The 21777-nt window shown below is 45.5% G+C and overlaps 2 protein-coding genes across 4 annotated transcripts in view; both read left to right on the forward strand.

The window, feature by feature from the left end:
• Nucleotides 1-10166: 10166 nt before the first annotated feature.
• LOC135830077 (PHD finger protein 23B-like) lies at nt 10167-15137 on the forward strand. The gene is made up of 6 exons (XM_065342464.1): nt 10167-10455; nt 10543-10592; nt 10775-10861; nt 10998-11142; nt 11298-11348; nt 14080-15137. The coding sequence occupies exons 1-6, from the start codon at nt 10362-10364 to the stop codon at nt 14259-14261; spliced, it is 609 nt and encodes a 202-aa protein (XP_065198536.1). The 5' UTR covers nt 10167-10361; the 3' UTR covers nt 14262-15137.
• A 911-nt stretch (nt 15138-16048) lies between these two features.
• LOC135830082 (nck-associated protein 1-like) overlaps nt 16049-21777 on the forward strand; it is a 32192-nt gene continuing 26463 nt past the window's right edge. For 2 of the 3 annotated variants that reach the window (XM_065342469.1, XM_065342470.1), the window contains exons 1-5: nt 16050-16310; nt 16390-16485; nt 18135-18233; nt 19788-19844; nt 20443-20585. In XM_065342469.1, coding sequence (XP_065198541.1) covers nt 16209-16310; nt 16390-16485; nt 18135-18233; nt 19788-19844; nt 20443-20585 — 497 coding nt within the window. In that variant the 5' untranslated portion in view covers nt 16050-16208. Of the gene's footprint in view, nt 16311-16389; nt 16486-18134; nt 18234-19787; nt 19845-20442; nt 20586-21777 lie in introns of all 3 variants that reach the window. The other variant, XR_010555990.1, reaches the window with a different exon arrangement.

Raw genomic sequence — 21777 nt, forward strand, 5'->3', positions numbered from 1 at the left:
TCCCCCCCCCCCCCCCCCCCTGAATGAAAAAATAGATTGACTTGACAGCTAGAATGCATTGATGTCTCACATATCAATATTTTTCAAAACGAACCTCCTTGATTCACCCACCCATAAACGAAACTATTTTCTTTTCGTGTACAAGATCGATAATTGTACAGTCAGACCTCGCATAACCGCACACATCCGTTTTCCACAAAAATATCCGGATAGGCGAGGGAACCGGATAATCGAACACACATACTGTATGTGTGCAGGGCATATGCTGTAAATCGGTGACCAACAATTTTCTTCCGGATGGCGAGGGATCCGGATAAACGAGGACCGGATAAGCGAGGTCTGACTGTACTGTGATCGAGACCGTATACATATACTGCAGAATGCAAACCTGTCCCATCGCGTGCTGTTGCTGGTAAACTAGGCTGCGGGCTGTGCATGTGGACACATGTATTAGCCATGCTTAGTTGAAGGAGTGGTACTATCTACTGCATTTCCAAGAACCTGCTTTAGTATTATTGTTTTGTGGGGCCTATAGAGCTTTTTCAAGGTGTGTTGTGAAAGCAGGGTGTTTGTCCTCGTATTAGAGATATTATGCTACTCCACGTTACGGGAATGGGATGCAGAGAATCTCTTGTCACTCCTCACATTCTCGCAACGCTTCGAATCACGCCGCTCTTTGTTCGTGCAAAATGTGGAATGTGTACTGGGAATTACCAGTCCCAAATTTGGCAGTTTTCTCTCTAATTTGAACTATACACAGCAGATCCGTACTCATTTTCTTTGGGTGTGCCACAATGTGGAGAACCTCATCTCCATGTTGAAATGTGGACCAAAACCCTTGAAGCTATAACCTGTAGCCCATATAGACTGTACGTGATCTCTCCACGTTTCACGTGAAGCAGAACCTCTCTATTGTGTGTTTCAATGTTCGGTGTGCGTAAGATGATTGTGGCGTTGGATGTGGAAAAGTCCGTCTCACTGGCTTTGACGTGAATCGTGACATTTGTTTTGTAGAAACTGCTAATTTATGTGCTGTACGGACTATCCAGTGGCAAGTTCCCAATAGTAAAGGTAGAACATTTGAAATAGGCTGCTGTTGTTTCAACTTGGAAGTTCTGTGCTGTGGTTTTTGTGTCCTGTTGCGGGAGCCAAGATGTTTGTGTCTTTTGCTCAGAGGCGTATTCCTAGAAAAAACGGACGCGGGATAGTATGTATAGCAATGTACCCCCCCCCCCCCTTGTGTGTAGTTTTATTGTGTATTGTATAACACAACGGGAAGCGCAGAGCGCAAGCTGATGAGATAGTATAGCGGTCAGGCGAGATATGGTGCTATTCACCCAGGCGGGATTTTACGGTAGTAGTCCAGTGTCTGCTCTAGGATTGTAGGACAGCCGGGTACACATGTACCTGGCGCTGTCTCACCAGCCGAGGCACATGCTTTAACTGGTTGGTTGGTTTATTTTAATTCGGACAATAAACGGGAACTTAGGTCCAATGATATAAAGGCGAATGGATAAGCCGCATTTAGAAAAGAGAAGGCAGGAATTAGAAAATTACGAAAGAAGAAGAAGTATCTGACACATACAAGCCATGTGGTCAGTCCTTTCAAAGTTCGAAAGTGTAAAGTACCAACAGGGTCACAGGTGACCCGGTACTATATTTTCAACTGGGTCCAAGCGCCGCCCAACCGGGTGGATTACCCGGCTCACCCGGCGCTGGAGCAGACACTGTAGTCACCTGTATATGTATTGTCTTCCTAGGTATGTGCTGTGCACTGTGTGTAGCAGGTGTGACGTATCGCCGGTTGTTATGTTCCAGTTATTGTCGTCCAATGTTGCATACTGCATTATTTAGCTAATAAAGAGGTTCCGCACTACGTAAAGTTGAGCAACTTTACGTTAGTGGGCGGGGAAAACCTGTGAATTCGCGAGTTTGCACTCCACTTACGGAAAGTTGTCTACGTAGAGTACGTAGATAGGGCTCTGATAACGTAGCTGGACCGTAAGTGGATTGGGGTACAAATTTATGACTCTCTCCCCAGGTCGATCTGGTCGTACACTGCCGCGTTCGGAGTTGCCTAGGGCAGCTACGTGATTTGAAAACTCCGTATGGCGGAACACAGATGCGCATGCAGTTTACGTAAGACTTTCCGTAGATCGACTACGTTTTTTACTAACGTAATTACGTTATGCGGAACCTCTCTAATATCTGGAGCTGAAGAGACTTAGGGCTGACCAGTGGTTGTTTGCAATAGGTGTATTGTAAGGGTATACATTACTATACAAGTCATGTACACTGGTGGTAACTGAAATGACTATATGCCCCCCCTCCCCCTCGGTTATTTCCATGCGAGCTCTGCGGAGCTAAAATGAATCTTAGCGATTAGTGTGGATGCCCCTGATATGCCGGCATGAAGATCACTCTTACGGTATTCTCTTTGTTGTATGCACGCGTACTACGGCATGTATGACATTGTACTACGGCATGTATGACATTGTGTACCATTTGCGTACTCTTGGTGACACGAAGGGCGTAGCAAGTGCATTGGTTTGCACTGAGAGAGTTTAGATCTTCAGTGGGGTGTGTGGCTTTGCTGTATACTGCCGAGACAGTGAAAGTTTACTTCACGCAGTGTTTTATTCTCGTTCTACGTGAGTTTTTTTTTTTAATTTTTAGCAAGGGATAGCAAAAATAGCACTTCCTGAAGGAGAATGGTCAAAATCTGTCATGTCCAGCCAAGCTGCACATCACCTGACTGCAGTTGCACAAAGCTTGGTGCTGCTGGGTGCTGTGCAGCTTAAATTAACACGGGTGTGAACTGGTATAGGGTACAGACTTGGTTCACGTGATTGGGTGATTTCATTGAGCAGCACTGACACTGTACTATACATACTTTGATCTTATTAGATAAGCCTTGTTCTGTTGAAAACATGTTGTTGCTCGTGTTGTTGCTCGACAGCATGTTACAAGGAGGAGGACGCACTGTGTTCGGAAACAGTGCTCCTTACTACAACCTCCACGGTTGGCAGAGCCCCGGGCTTGCGACCATTTAAACAGTATGAGTGTTAGCCCTGGTTCTGACCCTCATTATATACTGGGGAGTTGTTTGACTGGACTTTCTATCACCATCCAAGAACGAGCGAGGAATACGCCACTGACAGTACAATAACAAACAAAATGAAAAAAAACCCCAAGAAGACTCAAACAACTCCCTGGTATAATGAGGGTCAGAGCCAGGGCTCTGCCAACCGTGGAGGTTGTAGTAAAGACACTGTTTCTGAACACAGTGCGTTCTCCGCCTTGTAACATGCTGTCGGCCAACAACATAGTTTGATCTTGCGTCACAGTTCCGTGTGTCGGCATCATCCATCCCATGGTCAGGTATCAGATGTAGCACGTAAACGGGGGGGGGGGGGTAGATCATATCCGCCAACCAGAGGCCAAATGCCGAAATCCAGTGGATTGGGAACCTGTGGTCCGGCACAAGGGAAACTCCGACTAGGCAAATGGGAGTTTTATGCTGGTGATACTTACACTCCTCCCCCCCCCCCTTCTTTCTTTCTTCAGCGCGTGTTATTGGCAATGAAGCCTAGACGGTCTGTCGGCTGAGCTGGGTGCACCGCACTGGCACAGCCACTATGGCGCACGGTGGCCCCTACCATTTTATGTCGCTGCTCGTCCCTGCTGCTGTCTGCACTTTGCACTAGGGAGTAGTATTATACCCCCCCTTCTCTCTTTCTTCAGCGCGTGTTATTGGCAATGAAGCCTAGACGGTCTGTCGGCTGAGCTGGGTGCACCGCACTGGCACAGCCACTATGGCGCACGGTGGCCCCTACCATTTTATGTCGCTGCTCGTCCCTGCTGCTGTCTGCACTTTGCACTAGGGAGTAGTATTATACTACTCCATGGCGCAAAGTGACCACAGGAAAGTTCAGCCCAAAGCAGGGAGTAGTACAAAACCGCATTGTACTACTCAATGGTCCGAAGCCGGGTTGTGTACAGTAGAGTCGCGCATCCAAGAACGTTGTTTCCATGGGGTTAGCCTAGGGAGTTCTTATTTTTCAGCAATCTGGCTGCGTTCTTATAGCACGTTCTTAGAAACAATCATAATTACGTGGATCATCATTATGGCCCTTGAAAGTTGTATCCTGAAAGCTGCCGGAAAACCAATACCGCCGTTCTTAACTTTAGGCTGTGGCGTTCTTAGCATTTCAGGCTGGATGTTCTTGGTCTCACGACTCTACTGTACAACACGGCATCTATCATCCACAGGATGGAAATACAAATATGTATGGGTTCGGCTTGTGATGTGAAGTTCTGCCATCACAGACCCCATAGCTGGATTTGCACACTCTTGGGGGTTCTTATGCTCTTGCTGACATGCATGCACTCTGCTATTCCTGTTTGTTTTTGTTGTACTTGGTCATTTTGTAGGCATGCATTGGATGCTGTGCCCATTGATGACCCCCGGCCAATTTCTTTCTCTTTGTTATATACCGTAAAATCCCGCCAGAGCGCTCCTATCTCCTCGACGCTTCGGGTGGGGAGGGGCGGATGGGCGAGTCCTACTTGCCGCATTCAGTGCTACATGAAAAAGTACTCACCCTACGAAAACTGTTCGTGCATCTCGTACACCGGCCAAAGGTCAAGAGCCAGGAGTCATACAGACCCGACAAAACGCAGGGTTTGTGCGATCCCTGGTCAAGAGCTTCACACTGTTGCGTACATTTCCAACGGGGTCGAGCACGCGTCTGCAGTACAGTACGGCATCACAGACTGTGACGGAGTCATCGTACGAGGATACAATCAATCACGTCCCTGACAAGCAGTCAGGGAGGGGCGGATGGGAGAGACGGGGCGCTCTGGCGGGATTTTACGGTACAGTCTGTATCGGCTATAGAGTGACCGGATATAAGAATATATCGGCTACAGTGATACTGGTACGAAATATCAAAAGCAAAACGTATTTTATCCAGTCAAAATATCACTATAACCAATATTATCGGATGTAATGATATACTGTAAAAAGTGTAAATATACAAAATTTCGGCGCTGCAAAAGTTCGGCACTTCACGATTTTTGACATTTCGGCGGCGATTTATTTTCGGCGTGGGGTAGAGGGCATGGTATAGTGCGACAGATGTTGTGAAAAATTTCACCGGCGTTTTAATTTAGGCGTTTTGGGTCGGTGCCGAATATAGCCGAAATTAAATAGCTGCCGAAAATTTGTATATTTACAGTATCGGATATTATGATGCCTGATTGATGGCAACAAAGAATCAAAACATGCATAACACACTATACTATTATCGGCTATAGTGATAACTTTAGAATACATGTAGCAATACAGTCAGACCTCGCTTAACCGCACACATCCGTTTTCCACAAAAATATCCGGATAGGCGAGGGAACCGGATAATCGAACACACATACTGTGTGTGTGCATAGCATACCTGTAAATCGGTAACCAACAATTTTCTTCCGGATGGCGAGGGATCCGGATAAACGAGAACCGGATAAGCGAGGTCTGACTGTAGTATCAAAGGCCCTTTTTTTACTTTCTTCACGTTGCTTATTTTTATAGTGATACATGTACAATCATGTACATAACATAATTTTTTTATGGAAATGTGGGCACTGTCAACTATGCAGCATGCTCATTTGTCAAAACGCCATGCTGGAAGTATTTCCTTGCCTGCCTTTCATGTGTCGATCGAAAAAGAAAAATCGATCGTATCGCATATAGTGATGCATCGGTTATAGTGATAAAATCACGGAAATCAAAAGGGTACGCTATAGCCGATACAGACTGTACTAGTTTATCTTCACAATGCTGTAAACTGCCTATTATAAATTTTAATGTTAGCGACGTATTAATGTTTGCTAATTTCGCGACAAAAGCATAACGCGAATATTAACCACCATGAAATAAAACTTCAGGAGTGTGTTTACGTGTGTGACCACAGTGCACAGTGCTCCGCAATAATTACTACTGTAGTCGTGACGCGAATCAGTACTGAGCGGTTTGCAGTGCCCAGAAATGTATGACACTATGGGCTTGAAGAGAGCATATTAGGATGACCCAAAGCATGGTCACTGCGTATAGTGTGCGCTTCTGGGTACAGAATATCCCATCAAGCATTTTTAAGGCATCGGCCATCTCGAATCTGTTGGAATTTATAATTTTCCAGCGGAGTTCGGTTGCATGTTCTGGTCTCCCTGGCAGGAAGCCTTACACATCCCACCAAGAGTACATAATCCGGGGTTATGAACTCTTGGTACCACCAAGAGTGTTGACTATTGTGAAGGGCTTCCTCACCTGCAGTGCTGTATACAATACTGGCAAGAGTACGGTTATGTGAATGATCTTGGGCCCAAGTAACAAGTTGCATTAGTTGTAGTTACTAGCAGGGAGTAGTACAATACCTCCCTGGTTACTAGTAGTTGGGGTAATTGGGTACTACCTAGTAGTAGTACCAAGAGTTCATAACCCCATTGGTAGTACCCTAGCCCTGGTACTTGGCCTGATTATCGGGTCCTGATTATCGGTACTCCCTGACTGGATTTCACATGCCGTGACAGACTCAGTGCGTCTTGAACATACGTGTACACTGATAATTCGTAAGTGACACCCAGAGGCGAGGTGGCGGAGTTGCAATATACTACCACCAGTCTCTCAGTGCATTCATTTCCCGCAGGGCTGACTTGGAGCCTCCTCCTCCTATTGAATGCCTCTGCGTTGAACTTCGCCTCAAAACAACATCGGTTATGCTTTTCAACTGCTACAGGCCTCCGTGGCAGAATATTCAGACATTTTGCCAGGACATATCTGGCAAAATTGAACTTGTGTCAAACACTTGCAAACATAACATTGTCCTTGCGGGCGATTTCAATGCCAAGTTGTCGACTTGGAATGTTGGAGACACCTCTACCCGCGAGGGCCTGACATTACAAGATACCCTGGACAATTTAGGACTATATCAACTAATGCGTGACACACCTACACGTTTCTCCTCCACGGGAACTTCCAAGTCGTTGCTGGATCTCGTGTGCACAAACAACATTGACTTTGTGAAATTCACATCTACGCTTGCACCACTGGGCGACCACACTCCAGTTATCTTCCACTTTGATGCATTGCCACAATCGGCCGACACGACACCCTCGAGGTGGGTGCCTGACTACAGGAATTCAAATTTCAAAGCCTTGTGTGATCACCTCACCCAGCAACCTCTCTCAGACTGTATGACTGGCGCGACTCATGGTGACAGCGCTCTATTTGCCTGGCAAGGTGTTTTTTTATCCACAGTTAATAACTATGTCCCGATGAAACTGATCACGAAGGGTAGCAGGACACGATCGCGCCACAAACCGTGGTTTTCCACCAGTCTTCGCACGCTTCACCGAACTAAAGAACGACTTTTCAAGCGAGCTAAATCTACGGGCCTCCTATGCGACTGGGTCGCCTATAAATTGTCTCGCAACGCTTTCGTTTCAGCCAACAAAACTGCAAGAGATAGCTACTACTCCCGCCTGGGACATGACCTTAATAATGGGTGCCAAACTAGAACATGGTGGAACCGTATGAAGCGGCTATGTGGCATTTCCTCACCCCTTGGGACAATACCAACTTTAGTTTCTGCAAATGGTTGTGACATAGTGACTGACTCTGAAAAGGCAAACCACTTAGCAGACCATTTCGCACGACAAAGTCAGACTCAGAACCCACAAAATCACCAACGGCGTACACAACCCACAGCACCTTGCACACCACAAGCACCACGGCTCGAAAGTTTGTTTGAATTGGACGAGGTTACTCCTGGCCAAGTCTTTGATGAAATAAAACTGCTAAAGGTCCATAAGTCCTCGGGCGGACCCATTTCTAACACTCTTCTGCGGGAGACCGCCTCGGTAATCTGTGATTCTTTGGCAACCCTCTTCAACATTTGCATTCGGACAAGCTCCTTCCCTGGTCAATGGAAAACTGCCGTCATCACACCAGTCCCCAAACCAAAAAAACCATCGCACTCAGCTGAAGGTTATCGTCCAATTTCTATCCTGCCCAGTATTGGGAAACTTTTTGACAAGCTGGTAAACCGACAACTCGTTCGTTTCCTGACGGACAATAATATCCTCAGTCAGACACAATTCGGATTTGTTCCTAAACGGTCCGCAATTGATCAACTCCTTGTATTAACACACAATATATACTCTGCATTGGACCGGCGTTGTACATACAATATGATATTCTTGGATTTCGCGAAAGCGTTTGACAGAGTTTCACACCACGACCTTATCACAAAACTCACCTCGTTTGCCAACACCTCGACCACCCGCTGGTTTGAAGACTACTTGACGGACAGACGCATTCAGGTTCGAGTTAGTGACTCACTGAGTGACCCCCGTCTTCTCTCTGCTGGGGTCCCACAAGGCTCTCACTTGGGTCCAGCCTTATTCCTCCTATATATCAACACCCTGCCTTCGTTAGTGCAATCAGATCTGTATCTCTTTGCCGACGATACAGCATTAGGTAACACATCGTCTTCCGAAGTACAAGAAGACCTGGACGCGTGTGGATCTTGGGCTCTCTCCGTGGGGGGAGATTACAATGCTGAGAAGTCAGCACATGTGGTTTTCTCCTCCTCAACGGACCCTCCTCCCTACACCTTCTCCCTTAATAACAGTAACATCCCAACACTCAACGAGCACCGCCACCTCGGAGTCATCTTGGCTCACAACATGTCCTGGCAGCCACATTTCCTTCAAATGATAACGAAATTTCGCCAACGCATTGTTCTGCTGTGCCACATGGCCTCTCGTTTACCGCCTGCCGCCATATTGGCGCTTTACCGCGGATATGTTCGGCCTGTGGCGGAATACGCTAGCCAGCTTTGGTTCTGTGGCGTGCCTGCACGAGATACCGGGTCACTGGACCGCCTTCAGGCAAAGGTCGCTAGACGATACCTGTACCGGAAAGGCTGCGCAGCTGAGTGGAGCACTTCCAAATCCGAGCTCTTTCGTGCAGCCGGTTTGGAATCCCTCAGTTGGCGCAGACACATTGGAGCCCTCTGTCTGGTTTTTAACGTTATAAAGTTTCATCCACACCTTCTTCGTGCATGTCACTTCTCTCTTAGCTCTAGTGCTCGTCGCCCATTCTATCTCTTATTTGCTTCTGCTCAAGGTCCATATCGAAGCCGCCATGTTCTCTCTCATTCCCTAGCTGTATGGAACAATTTGCCAAAGGACTTGCGTGAGATTGCACATGCTCATACATTCAAAAGAGACTTAAAGCGTCATTTCTCTCAGTACTGTTACGACATTGCTGGGATCCCTGGATTTTAAACTGTGTTTTTCATTCTTTTTCCCGTCGCGTGTGCATGTGCTGCTGTTGTCTGGCGCACTCCTGCACGTACTTCTCTGACATCCGATGCTTCATATTTATATTTTTCCCGTCGCATGTGCATGTGCTGCTGTTGTCCAGTGCACCCTGCAAGTACGGCTGACATCCCAGGCTTCCTGTTTTTGTTTATTTGTTTTCTGACGTTTTCTGCTGGCTGAGCTCCTTGCTCTGTGTTTGGTCCGGAGCCACCCCCTGATTTAGGTACCATTGCCTTTGGGTTATCCGTCATAATAATAATAATAATAATAAAATTCAAGAGTAGTACCGGTATTAGTAGTACTGTAAAAGCAGAAATTTTCGGTGGTGTTTAATTTTCGGTAACTTCGGTGCCGACAAGTTTTACCGAAAATAAAACGCACCGAAATTTTCGGTACAACCGATACTGTATACATGTAGTACTAGTACACTTACCTGGAGAACGGGTTTTACCGAAAATTTCCCTCTACCGAACCGCCGATTTTGGCGAATACCGAAAATATTACACAACCGAAAATTTCTGCTTTTACAGTAACACTGGGGCAGTGGGGGCCCAGTGCCAGTGGGGGTGACTGGGGCCCGGGTTACGTTCTGCAATCATGTTTACTCTTTTGAGTCTTTTTGAACAAACGTGCGTGGCCACGTGGTGTGATTTTTGTGTGTCACATCGAACACCCGCGCTTTTTTTGTGGCATGTCATCGATGCATCGTGATCGCGACGACGTCACGTCGCGCGATCGATCGGCGCCGGCGATCGCGTGTATGACGTATATTGACGTCATGATGAGGATACCGCTCGCTGGGTACGAGGTTCGACGCCTTGGCGCAAGGTTGAACAACAAAGCAAAACGTTGCCTGATCATGATGATCGTGTGACCCAGCCAAGAAACTCTGTTGTGGGTCATCATCATCAGGCAGTGGTTGTTGTTTGTAGTTCTCCTTGTGTGTCTTCCCTCTACGGGACTCTAACGAAGGCACGTGTGTGATGCTGAGAGCGGATTACTTCCACGGACATTCAAGGGAGCGGCCTCGCTGTGTTTTCAAGCATCAGAGCATGGCTGTTGGAGAAGACATTCAAGGTTAGTTTGTACTGCCAGAAGATAGCAGATCACTCTTGAAAGATTCTAGAAATACACACAAGCTTTGCTGTTTCTTTCATCCTACAGAGCACAAGCATGACGAAGACAGACAGGTCCAGTCTGCCATCGAGCATCTCGTAAGTGTGAACATGTTTATTTCTCTTCTGTCCGTTTTTCTCTCGCTTCGCTGTACTTCAGTAAGTGAACTTGCGTTTGTACGTTAGCATGTAAACTAACTGATTGTATTCTTCCTCCTGAATGTAATAGTCTGCCATTCGCTCTGTGCTGTGTGTTGTCACTTCCCTTAACCTCTCCTTAGGTTGCGACGGGGGTAATGCCGAAAACAAGAATCGACAACTTCGACACTTTCTGCAATGTTGTTTTGGCATACGAATCTCGACTACAGGTGAGTGATCGTTGTCCAAGTCCTCACTTGTTCTAGTTTGTTTTCTGTAGACCTTCAAATAACCTTCAGTCGAGACTCTTTCTTCAAACCCCATTTCATGGAATAGGTTGGTGTTCGTTTGTGTCTGCCTTTGTAGGAGTCGCAACATGATGCGCAGTGCCCAGTCAGGTCACACGCACAAGCTGGCGAAAGTAGTGATTCCGAGGCTGCGGCAAGTCCACGAACATCGGAGCAAAGCGAGGATGCGGAAACCGTAGACGAAGACATCGAGTACCCACCTGGTTAGTAGTGAGATTGTTATAACTCATGCTTTGTCTTTTCACGTGGCTCATGCTGCTCCATGCTAAAAACACGCTGCTCATGCTTTGTCTTGAAAAGTTTCAACAACGATTTTGTTTTATTTGCTGTGTATTTTTTGTGTGGATATACGATGCAGGTCATGAATCCTTTGAGAACGTAACATGCTTTTGTGGGAAGCCGTTTGCAGGTGAGCAACAGTGCCTTTACTTTTTCCGTTCGTCTCAGGACTCTGTGGAGTTCGTCTTGTTTGTTATCTCAAATGTATGCCGATGAAGTAACTGCGTACGTGAATCGTTATCAGATCGTTGGCTTTTGTGCGTACAGGGCGTCAGCTTGCACTTGCAGAGCTAGAGCCATGTCTGTTGTGTCTAGTTGGTTCTACGTTTGTGTGCTGAGTAACTGTTGACGACGTTTTGTGCAGTCAGGCAGTGGGGGTAGTGATGGAAGTTGTCTTCTTGTCACATCCTCCCAGAACCGTGACCTTACGCCAACTTTCTGGCTGTACTCTCCATGTGATTATGTGGTATACATACGTGAGTGCGTATGGGCCTTGCCCTCTGTACTGTAGGTCAACACTGGCAATATTTGTGTGTTTGTGTTGTAGCAAGCATCGCGTTCTGAGGGAGTGTTTCGTACTCTAGTTGTTTTGCGTGATGTTGTTGATAAGGGATAACTAACAGGGATTCTGTTCATGCAGTCACCTCATAGAGTCCCCAAGGCTGCCATGGTTCATCACCCAACAGTTCCCAGTAGCAATATTTTTTGTTGTTCATCTCTCCAAGTTGGGCTGTGGTACCTTGTCATTGTGTGTCCCGTTGATTTGTCCTAAGTATTCGGCAACAGCTTTACAATACCATCTTCTCTTGTGCGAATGTGCGCGATATGTACACTTGCTCTCACTTTTTTAAATCTATTGATGGATGAATGTTGGGGATGTTGTACTTCAGAAGTGTTATGTATTTTGACGCTTGAGTAACTCCCTGGACCTGGCTGGTTGTGACTATTGCTCGTGCAAGCAGTTGTTTGGTGGGCTTCGTAGTGCATAGTCTTGGTGACCGTCTTGGACTCTAGACGATGCAAGGAGCGGAACGGATCTCCCCACGCTCTTTATATCTGTGCTGGCGATAGGTGCCTGTGTTTTTTCTTGTACTCGTTTCCCCATAGTCGCCCTCAAACAAAATAATTAATAATAATTATTGTTATTATGATTGTACTACTAGTATGTTTCTGTGTTGTTTGACAATCGTTTGTGCAGTAGTAACTGTGATTACTAATTTTCTGCTTGTAGTAGTAGTGTATTCAGCGTACTACTGCTTCAGTGTGTTTCTTCTGCTAGACGACGTTGTACATCTGTGTAGCTAGTCCCTTGTTTGTAGACTCCAGCTGTGGCATGTAATTGGTTCCCGAAAATGCATTGTGCTATTAGAAGCACTTGCATTCCTTCTTTCCACACAGTGAACTTCACACTACAGTACTTTGTATACTACAAATGTAGACTGGTATAGTTGTGCGCACTGGGTAGGTTTGGTTACCCATTCCAGACATCGGTTGAAATTTCTCATATGTTCGAACATAAGCGAATCGGTACAGTACCAATTGTGCATTCTATTCTCACTGTAAGTCTAAGAAAATGCATCACTTATTAGACCATTCTAGTACAGTAAAGTCTGTCCAAGTGGAATGCTCAAGTGACCTTCAAAATGGGGTCTTTGTGTACAAGTGGTTTCCTTATCCAGTGTCAGTTGACTAGAAATGGCACCCGTTGGTCCTTTGAGACAGGTGGTTGCCTTGGCAGGTTTCACTGTCCACAGCTCTCTTGTAGTAGAAAGTATTTGTACATAGGTAGCAGATGCGTATGGCGCAGTAGAGAATGTTGGATGTGTGAGTTCTGTATTGGCGTGAGTGGCTCACATGGTTTCTGATACTAGTACACATAATCAAACTGCACTGCACATGCACATACAGTCGGCTCCGCTTATAACAAAGTCGCTTAGCGAATTTCATGATATAACAAACCCTTGTCCATGTCCCTGTTTGAACCCATACACAATTGACCCTTGACCGAACAATTTTCGTTTATAACGAACCAAATCTTGTTGGGTCGCATGTGAACAAAGTGCACTCGTGCATTCATGGTCCACTTGGCAGTCATGGCTTGCTGCTTGTATAGTGTGTGTGTATTTCTGTTATAACGGACTTCGGCTATAAAGAACTAATTCTGCTGCACCAGTGTTCGTTATATCCGGAGTTGACTGTACTTAGTTCTAGAATGAGCAGGGTTGTATGCGATTAAGGTGGCTGGGGCGGTACAACTTTTTAGGGGTCATTTTGATCACATTTTGACTGCATTTTTGAGTTTATCGGCAAGGTGGAGATTTTGAAAATGTTTTCGGGTGAATCTCTGGAGAAGAGCCTTCTCTAGCCTCCTATAGTTTTATATTTACTTTTGGACAAAATTTGAAAAAGTTTTATGAAAGGTCCGTGAAAAAATAACACGAACCTTTCATAAAACGTTTTCAAATTTTGTCCAAAAGTAAAAATAAAACTATAGGAAGCTAGAGAAGGCTATTCTCCAGAGATTCACCAGAAAACATTTTCAAATTTCATCTCTGCCTTGCCGATAAACTCAAAAATGCAGTCAAAAATTTCCCAAAAAAGTTGTACCGCCCCAGCCACCTTAAATGCGTTGTGTATGCAGCTGTGTGTAAATTCCAGTTGTGAAATATATGTACTTCAAGAATGAATACCACCAATAATTTGCTATTTCAGTCTTTCTGGTGCGCACGCCACGCGCTTGTTTGCATGTGTACACGTGCTATGCAATGAGCAGGTGTAAATGTGTGTGTGTGCTACTGCGAATACATATGCTGTCTTGTGACCCATACGGTTCTTGCCTTTGTCGTTTTTGTTTGTTAAAGGGCGGCCCATGATTGAGTGCTCGTCTTGCCTCATTTGGCTGCACATGTCCTGCGCTAAAGTTCGTCCCAGCAATGTCCCTGACGTCTGGACGTGTCAGACTTGCAAGGAAATAAATCCCCGGAAACGTGCTCGCCTGTCTCGCGGCAGCGATTCCCTGTCATCACTGCCCTCACCATCATAGGATGCCTGCGTGTAAGACGGCAGAATGTCCTTGTTTTGATCCACTAGCCCTTGTCCCTTCTTAGTCTGCTCTCCTTAGTACAGTAGCCATTGCTTCCATTAGCCGGCTAACCCCTTTAGTTCATAACCCCTTTCCCCGTGTGACGTGTGTAGACGCTAGCAAAAGTAATAATACCCATTGCTACTGCTGCTCTTTTGAGTGAGTATATCTCGACTAGGAAATGTATGTGTGTGCGCGCGCGTGTGTGTGTGGTTTGTGTGTGCGCGTATGTGGTATGCAAGTGCATAAATGCTTGCTAACCTGTGTCCATATTCCATCGACTGGGATATTGTCACTTTTGAGGATCATTTGAGGCTGGAACTCTTTCTGTCTTCCTTTTATTGCATATTTGATGATGATTGCTACAGTATGTGTTGACTTAGATCACTGCGACAATGCTACTGCTACTGCCGTGTGTCTTGACCGAAAATAACCAGACCTTAGCCCATTATTCATAGCACTGCTGACTTTTTATCCTGCCTGCACCGTCCAACGTTCCAACATCTCCATTTTATTCTTCAGGAGCGCTTTGGCTTTTAACCTACCTCTACTGGCTGTGTTTCTCGTGATTGTGTCACAGCTTTTGTTCTTTTGCTAGCTCTAACTCTCTGTGTTCAGTTTGTACACGGGCCGGTTTGTGTCTTCTAGTAGAACACTTAGATGCATGTCTTCTGATTTGCTTTCTCCTCTCTTCCTGTGCTCTCAACACAGTCTTGTTTTCACATGTTTTCCTCTCTATGCTTCTCACCTTATTCTCATCTCTCTACACCAAAACATAACCACTTGAGTCCAAAGATTGACGAAAAGAATAATGGAAAAACTGCTTTTTTTAAACAATCATGATGCGCTCTGATCCTTCTTGACTGTGTCCTGGGTAATAATTATCTCATCGGGTTTGTGTGTGCGTGTGGTTGTGTTAGGGAGTAGTAAAGTACTCAAGTGCTACCCCCTGCTATGTTTGATGCCTCCAATCCATTCTCACTTGGTTTCTGAACTTTCTAGAGAGACAGATCAGTGATTCACAGCGCCCTACAGTAGAGTCGCGCGCTGAAGAACGCGGAGCCCAAGAACGTCCAGCCTGAAATTCTAAGAACACCGCAGCCTAAAGCTAAGAACGGCGGTGGTGGTTTTCTGGCAGCTTGTGGAATACATATGATCCAGTACGGATTGTTTCTAAGAACGTGCTACAAGAACGCAGCCAGATTGCAGAAAAAATAAGAACGTCCCAGGTTAACCCCTTGGAAACAACGTTCTTGGGCGCGCGACTCTACTGTAGTGTCGTTTGGCAAATTCATGTACAGTACATAATAATCATAATCGTTGGTCAGGGAGTGGTTTTTAGGACTCCCTCAGCTCAGTCCACGTGCTGCTGCCTGGTCTTGGCCCTTCTTCTTTCTTTGACAGTTTGTTCTTAGTTTTGCAGACTGCTGAGTGCTAGCTAGCTGCTGGTGCACATGCACGTCAGTATGCTACAAATACCACTCCACTCTCCATCCCCGATCCACTGTTATGTCTCCACTCCAGTCCAGGCCAAAGAGAGGTAAGTGGCCAACACACATAACAGTCCACGTCGCGCACGTGATGTTTGTTGTGTGTCTCAGCGAGATAAAAGGAGTGACTGTGTGTACACGTGTACTGTGTACCTCGTACTCGTGTATCATGGTGTACGTGTACTCCTGAGTACAGCGCTCGTATCCGCCTGCACAACTGCAGACGCGATGGCACTGCATGCACAGATGATTCGATGAGATCTTCACTTTGTTGTCTGGTTGAAGAAAGTTTCCGAAAAGTAGTTGTTTGCATGAGTATTGACATCAAGGGACCTGTTCTGGGTGGAAAGAAGATTCCCTCTCCGGCCGTGGCTGCTTCTGCTGCCTGCTGAAGTTTGCTAGCCGGAATACTGGAACAATGTCTTTAGCAAATATTGGGGAGAGCAGGATCGGCGAGAGGCTCGTCCTCTTGACCCTTCAGGGAAGTCAAGTTATAACTCGCCTCTATGACATCAAACAGGTATGGATATTTTCACTTCACAAGCCATCTCTTCAGCCACCACTGGACATGGAGCTTTGTTTTGATTTTTTCCGAACAGTATGCGTCGGAGATGTGCAAATTGGTGTATGAGGAAAAGCCCATGGAGAGTGTGATAAAGTATGTGGTGAAGAAGTTCCCCAACTGGGAGTACAAGGTAATTGTGACAACAAAATGTCTGTAGTTTTATTTCAATAGTGAGTTGTTTTTAAGGATAATTACTGTATTCCACCACACAATCAGCGACTGTAACTAAGGGAGTATTGTTTGCAGCAAACAAAATGAATCATCATCACTCACGCACACACGCACGCACACACACACATACGTGAATACTGGCTCATGTCTATACATGTACATGTATACCAGATACTTGATACTTGAAAGGAGAAAACACGATGCATGAAATAATAAGTCAGGGAAATGAACTGCCAGAAAAGCGAACAAAGTGCCAACTCCACCAGGACTCAAGCCTGGGACGAAAAGTTCTCCCAGTCCCTGAATACGTATATAAAATTTATAATTTATATACTCAATCTGGGGACAGAACTGTTTTGTCCTTTGTGGACTGATCAGCGCAGCACAGAGAAGATGAGGCCGAACCTGATAGCAATGAAAAATAAAACTTCCAAAGCCAGATTTAAACCAGGCCTGGACGTACCTTGCCAGAGTGCTCAAACTGACAAGTCAGTGAGCTGTGCATACAATTTATAATTATACGTATTATAATAACCGCAATCAATAGAACTAGCTGAACCGACATTTGTGTACTTTATTCATGCAATGTAAAAACGGTGGAGACGATGTGCAATAAAACGATGAAAATATGAAGAAATGGTGCAGGGAAAAAATATGGATTCAAACAAGTTTTCGTACAACACTCATGAGTCATCAGGCGTTTTTACATTGCATGAATAAAGTACACGAATGTCGGCTCAGCTAGTTCTATTGATTGCGGTTATTAAATTATTGTCTCCTCGCCGTGTGTTCAAATATACGTATTATTGTAATACAAACCTGTCCCTCCAGAAACTCGCAGAGAAATTTTGGATATATCGCGGAAAGGTTGCGAGGTAAAATACCACAACTTGCAGGGAATTGCAGATAGTGTCAAAAATTGCCGGAATATTGAAGTAAAATGGAGAAATTGCGACTGATTTCAAGTCATGTGCGGCACGAATCATGCATGACAAAACAGAACGTGTGCTTTGCTTCGCACAAATGAGTCACGATACATGCACTCCATTTGCGACTGTGGTCAAGTCTACAAATTTTCGGCCAGCTCAAATTTGAACCTTCGAAAACAAAATTTCAGCCACAACAAATTTTTGGCCAAATATGCCCAGGCCAAAAATAGCTGAAAATAAATTTGCGCCGAATATTTGTTGCCTTACAGTACCTGTTTATTAAAGGAGCTTGCAGAACAGCTTTCCTCCATCCTCCAAGCGAACAACGCTTGAACAATTTGCTGTGCTTGTTCCTTTTGCAGAAATTCGCAGAGCCTTATTTTAGCCTTATTTTTTATGTATAGAATAAACACCGATGTCGTAGTGTTTATGGGAATATAAACACTGCTATAAAAACCGAGGCGTGGCCGAGGTTTTTATAGACAGTGTTTATATTCCCATAAACACAAGACAGAGGTGTTTATTCTATTTTACAGATAAATAGATGCGAGTTGATACGGTTTCCCCGTGAATCGACTCAACCTTATCGACTCATGTGTTTCACCCCTACCTGAAAAGATATGTTATGCAGCATTGTGCTTCAGTGTCTAAACATTGTGTATTGTCTATGCCTTTACAGCATGTCCCTAGCTCGAATCACATCAAGGCAAACGCCGGGGATATCCTGAAGGACATCAAGATGCCCATTGATATGCTCCGAGATCTGCTGGATTTTAAAGTAAGTCTCGGAAGCCGCCCACTACTTTGGAGGTTGATAGTCGTGATAATGAAAATTCATCTACTATTAATGCCACCATACGAAAGAGCTTGAAAGCTTAGGGCCCTCGCTATGCTTTTTTTGCCTTTTTTTGCCTAGGTCATCATGCATGTTATTCGAATTGATGGAAACGTTTTTGCAATACAATGATGTAGCCGATGATTGTAAGAAAGGTTTGCTCCCCACACCGGAGCTCGCGCTATTCCGCCGACTTTAATGTTTCCATTAGTTCGAATAACCTAGGCAAAAAAGCATAGCGAGGGCCCTGGGCTTTCAAGCTCTCTCGTTATAATATTACGCTATGGTACTAGCTTATTTCATTTTTTCATTTTTTTTTACACATAACCTGGGATTCAAACCCGCACTATCGCCCTGCATGCATTCCCTCGATACACTTCGCAGACATACACATTCTACCAAGTTGCTTCACGTTGTGATCCTGCTGTTGAAAGTCTTATACATTGTATCACATATGGCCAGCAGTCTTTGCCGGCACGGTACGGGACATGAACGGGGTAGTTGGTAGGGCCAGGCATGCTGCGTCACGTGATGACGGCCCTACCGACCGAACACGGAAAGTTAATTCGAACATGTTAAAGATCAAACTTCTCTGGCTGTATTCTCTTCTATTTGTAGTAGAACGAGTCACATAGTCTGCCAGAGCCGGCGTCTCGTCCGGGCCTGACTCATCTCACCCTCAAACATAAGTCCCGATCATTATCGATATCCACGGATTGGTCTACTCGACAAACTCCCGGCCGCCTGATCAAATCGGGACATAAAACTCTCGATGGAAGCAAACGTCTGGCCTGCTGATAACTCTAGCTTCTGGAAACGCTCTAGCGAAACAGATCTGAGTCTACTGGCCGATCTGCGGGCCGATTTCCTACTAACACTTGACATGGATCCGATATCCGACACTGCTATACTCTCCTCGTTGTCCGTCACCAGCACCGGATCAGCTCCCTCAGAACCGGAAGGAGAAGCTGAAGACATCTCGACGCTGAACGAAGACACGCTGAACGAAAACACGGACTGAAAACTACTAGCGCCAAGAAAACACTGAGACTACTACGCACAGAATGTCTCTGAAATCACTATTTGAATATGTGTCCCGCTTTCTTTAGCGGGATGGTACGGAACGGTACGGATCACATACGAGATATCGCGCCAACCATGGTGCGTCACGTGAAAGTCTGTACTTCAGATGGGCACAAACAATTACCGAATTGAAGACGTGTGGACCCTGGCTAGCGTCTTTTGCATAGCTACGGGAATAAATAGATACATTCCAGTTTCAGGCCATGTCGAGAAGCTGTTGCTGCAGCTGGTTGGATGGCGGCTGGTCTCGAGTGTCATCAACAACATCAGAGCGTGGCGGTTTTCACTGAACAGTAGCATAGGCGCAGTACCATGTACGTGTCTGAGGCATAGCCCGTTGTATAGTTCTGATGCTATTTGGCGGTAATGTTTGCACCACACAATGCTTGTCCTTGTTCTGTGTGTGTGTTTCAGGAGCGTACGCTGGAGCTGTTCAATATCATAGCGGCCGCCCAGCTGGAGTTTGATGTTGTAAGTCAAAGTGTCCTATCATAGCTTACAGGTACATGGCTAGAGTGTGGGCCCAGTGTAACAGAGATGGAGTGTGAAATTGCCTTGACTTAGTCTTGCACAGCACTTACGGTAAAGAATTGCTGCCTGCTGGTCAACCTGATTGTTATGCTTTGTTCGCTGCGTTCCGTCATTTGAGCACTCGCAGCGCTAGTTCACTGGCCTGTCTGAGGCAGGCTGTGTTCACATGATGCATTGCACTTGGCTTGGGTTGATGCGCGTGTGTGTGTGTGGGAGAAAATCTGTGGATGCACATCCAGTGCATTTGCAGATTTGCGTGCTTCTCTTGCGACGGGCGTATACATGGTACATGGTACTTGGGGTGTGTATGGGTGTGTGTGTGTACTTGCAACCCCATGCCAAATATTGTTGACTTTGCGATTTCTCTCTCTTCTCTTCTCTCTTCTTGTCGTTTTCTCCCGCTTCTGGGAGCGGCGTGGCCCGAAAGGGTAGCTGTACATAGTAGTAGTAGTAGTGTGTGTGTGTGTGTATGTGTGTGTGTGTGTGCATATGTGTCTGCGTGCACGTGGCTTGCAATGTGCGTGTGCACTGTGTTCAGACCTACAACTATGACATGTGCCGGCTGTACATGGACATCCTGACCCTGTACTGCCAGGTAATGTTCCTGTTGCCTCGCGTACAAGACGTCAAAGTTCTGCTCGGCGTCTACCATGTGTGCGTGGAGTCCATCAGCGGTACAGTGTAAGTCAAGGTCCCGCCAATGACTACTGTACTCTAGAGAGCACTGTAATTATTTCACCAAATTCCGGTATACTTTTATTTTCAGTACTTTCGGTGCATCTGTGTCGTACCTAAAATTTCAATACACCGAACAAACACTAACATACATAATCCAATAGGGAACTGCTTCTCTGTACCTAGCATTTCTGTTCACCTAACGTGGCCTTTTGCCCTCATACCGAAAATATTGAGCGCCGAAAATTTCTAAAATTAGAGTACATGTGCTCAGTGCCAGCAAGAGCCAAGGCTTGAGAGGCAACTAGCCCATTGTGCATTGCCAACTATGGAATGCATGAGTGATGCAAGTGAGTACGCTGCTATCATAGTACTCAGGCAGACAATCCTATGACTGCAGAATGCGGGCATTGCATTTTCCTTACAGCTGCCTGCTGCAACTTCTTAGTTTCTGCCTGATCTGTGAGTTGAAATGCAGTGTGATGATGTGACATAATCGATGCTACTAACGATTTCTTACAACGTCTGACTTTGAGAAATACATGTATGTGCTTTTCCTGGCTCTCTCTCTCTCCCTCTCTCTCTCTCTCTCTCTCTCTCTCTCTCTCTCTCTCTCTCTCTCTCTCTCTCTCTCTCTCTCTCTCTCTCTCTCTCTCTCTCTCTCTCTCTCTCTCTCTCTCTCTCTCTCTCTCTCTCTCTCTCTCTCTCTCTCTCTCTCTCTCTCTCTCTCTCTATCTATCTATCCATCTATCTATCCATCTATCTATCCATCTATCTATCCATCTATCTATCCATCTATCTATCCATCTATCTATCCATCTATCTATCCATCTATCTATCCATCTATCTATCCATCTATCTATCCATCTATCTATCCATCTATCTATCCATCTATCTATCCATCTATCTATCCATCTATCTATCCATCTATCTATCCATCTATCTATCCATCTATCTATCCATCTATCTATCCATCTATCTATCCATCTATCTATCCATCTATCTATCTATCTATCCATCTATCTATCCATCTATCTATCCATCTATCTATCCATCTATCTATCCATCTATCTATCCATCTCTCTCTCTCTCTCTCTCTCTCTCTCTCTCTCTCTCTCTCTCTCTCTCTCTCTCTCTCTCTCTCTCTCTCTCTCTCTCTCTCTCTCTCTCTCTCTCTCTCTCTCTCTCTCTCTCTCTC

Source organism: Sycon ciliatum, chromosome 13 (assembly GCF_964019385.1).
Source record: "Sycon ciliatum chromosome 13, ocSycCili1.1, whole genome shotgun sequence".
Lineage (NCBI taxonomy): Eukaryota > Metazoa > Porifera > Calcarea > Leucosolenida > Sycettidae > Sycon > Sycon ciliatum.

What these genes read in the sequence shown, in the direction of transcription:
- LOC135830077 (XM_065342464.1), top strand. Translation starts at nt 10,362, where the DNA reads ATGCTGAGAGCGGATTACTTCCACGGACATTCAAGGGAGCGGCCTCGC. An exon ending in CATACGAATCTCGACTACAG is followed by an intron (nt 10,862 to 10,997) that starts GTGAGTGATCGT and finishes CTGCCTTTGTAG; the next exon opens with GAGTCGCAACATGATGCGCA. An exon ending in AGACATCGAGTACCCACCTG is followed by an intron (nt 11,143 to 11,297) that starts GTTAGTAGTGAG and finishes TATACGATGCAG; the next exon opens with GTCATGAATCCTTTGAGAAC.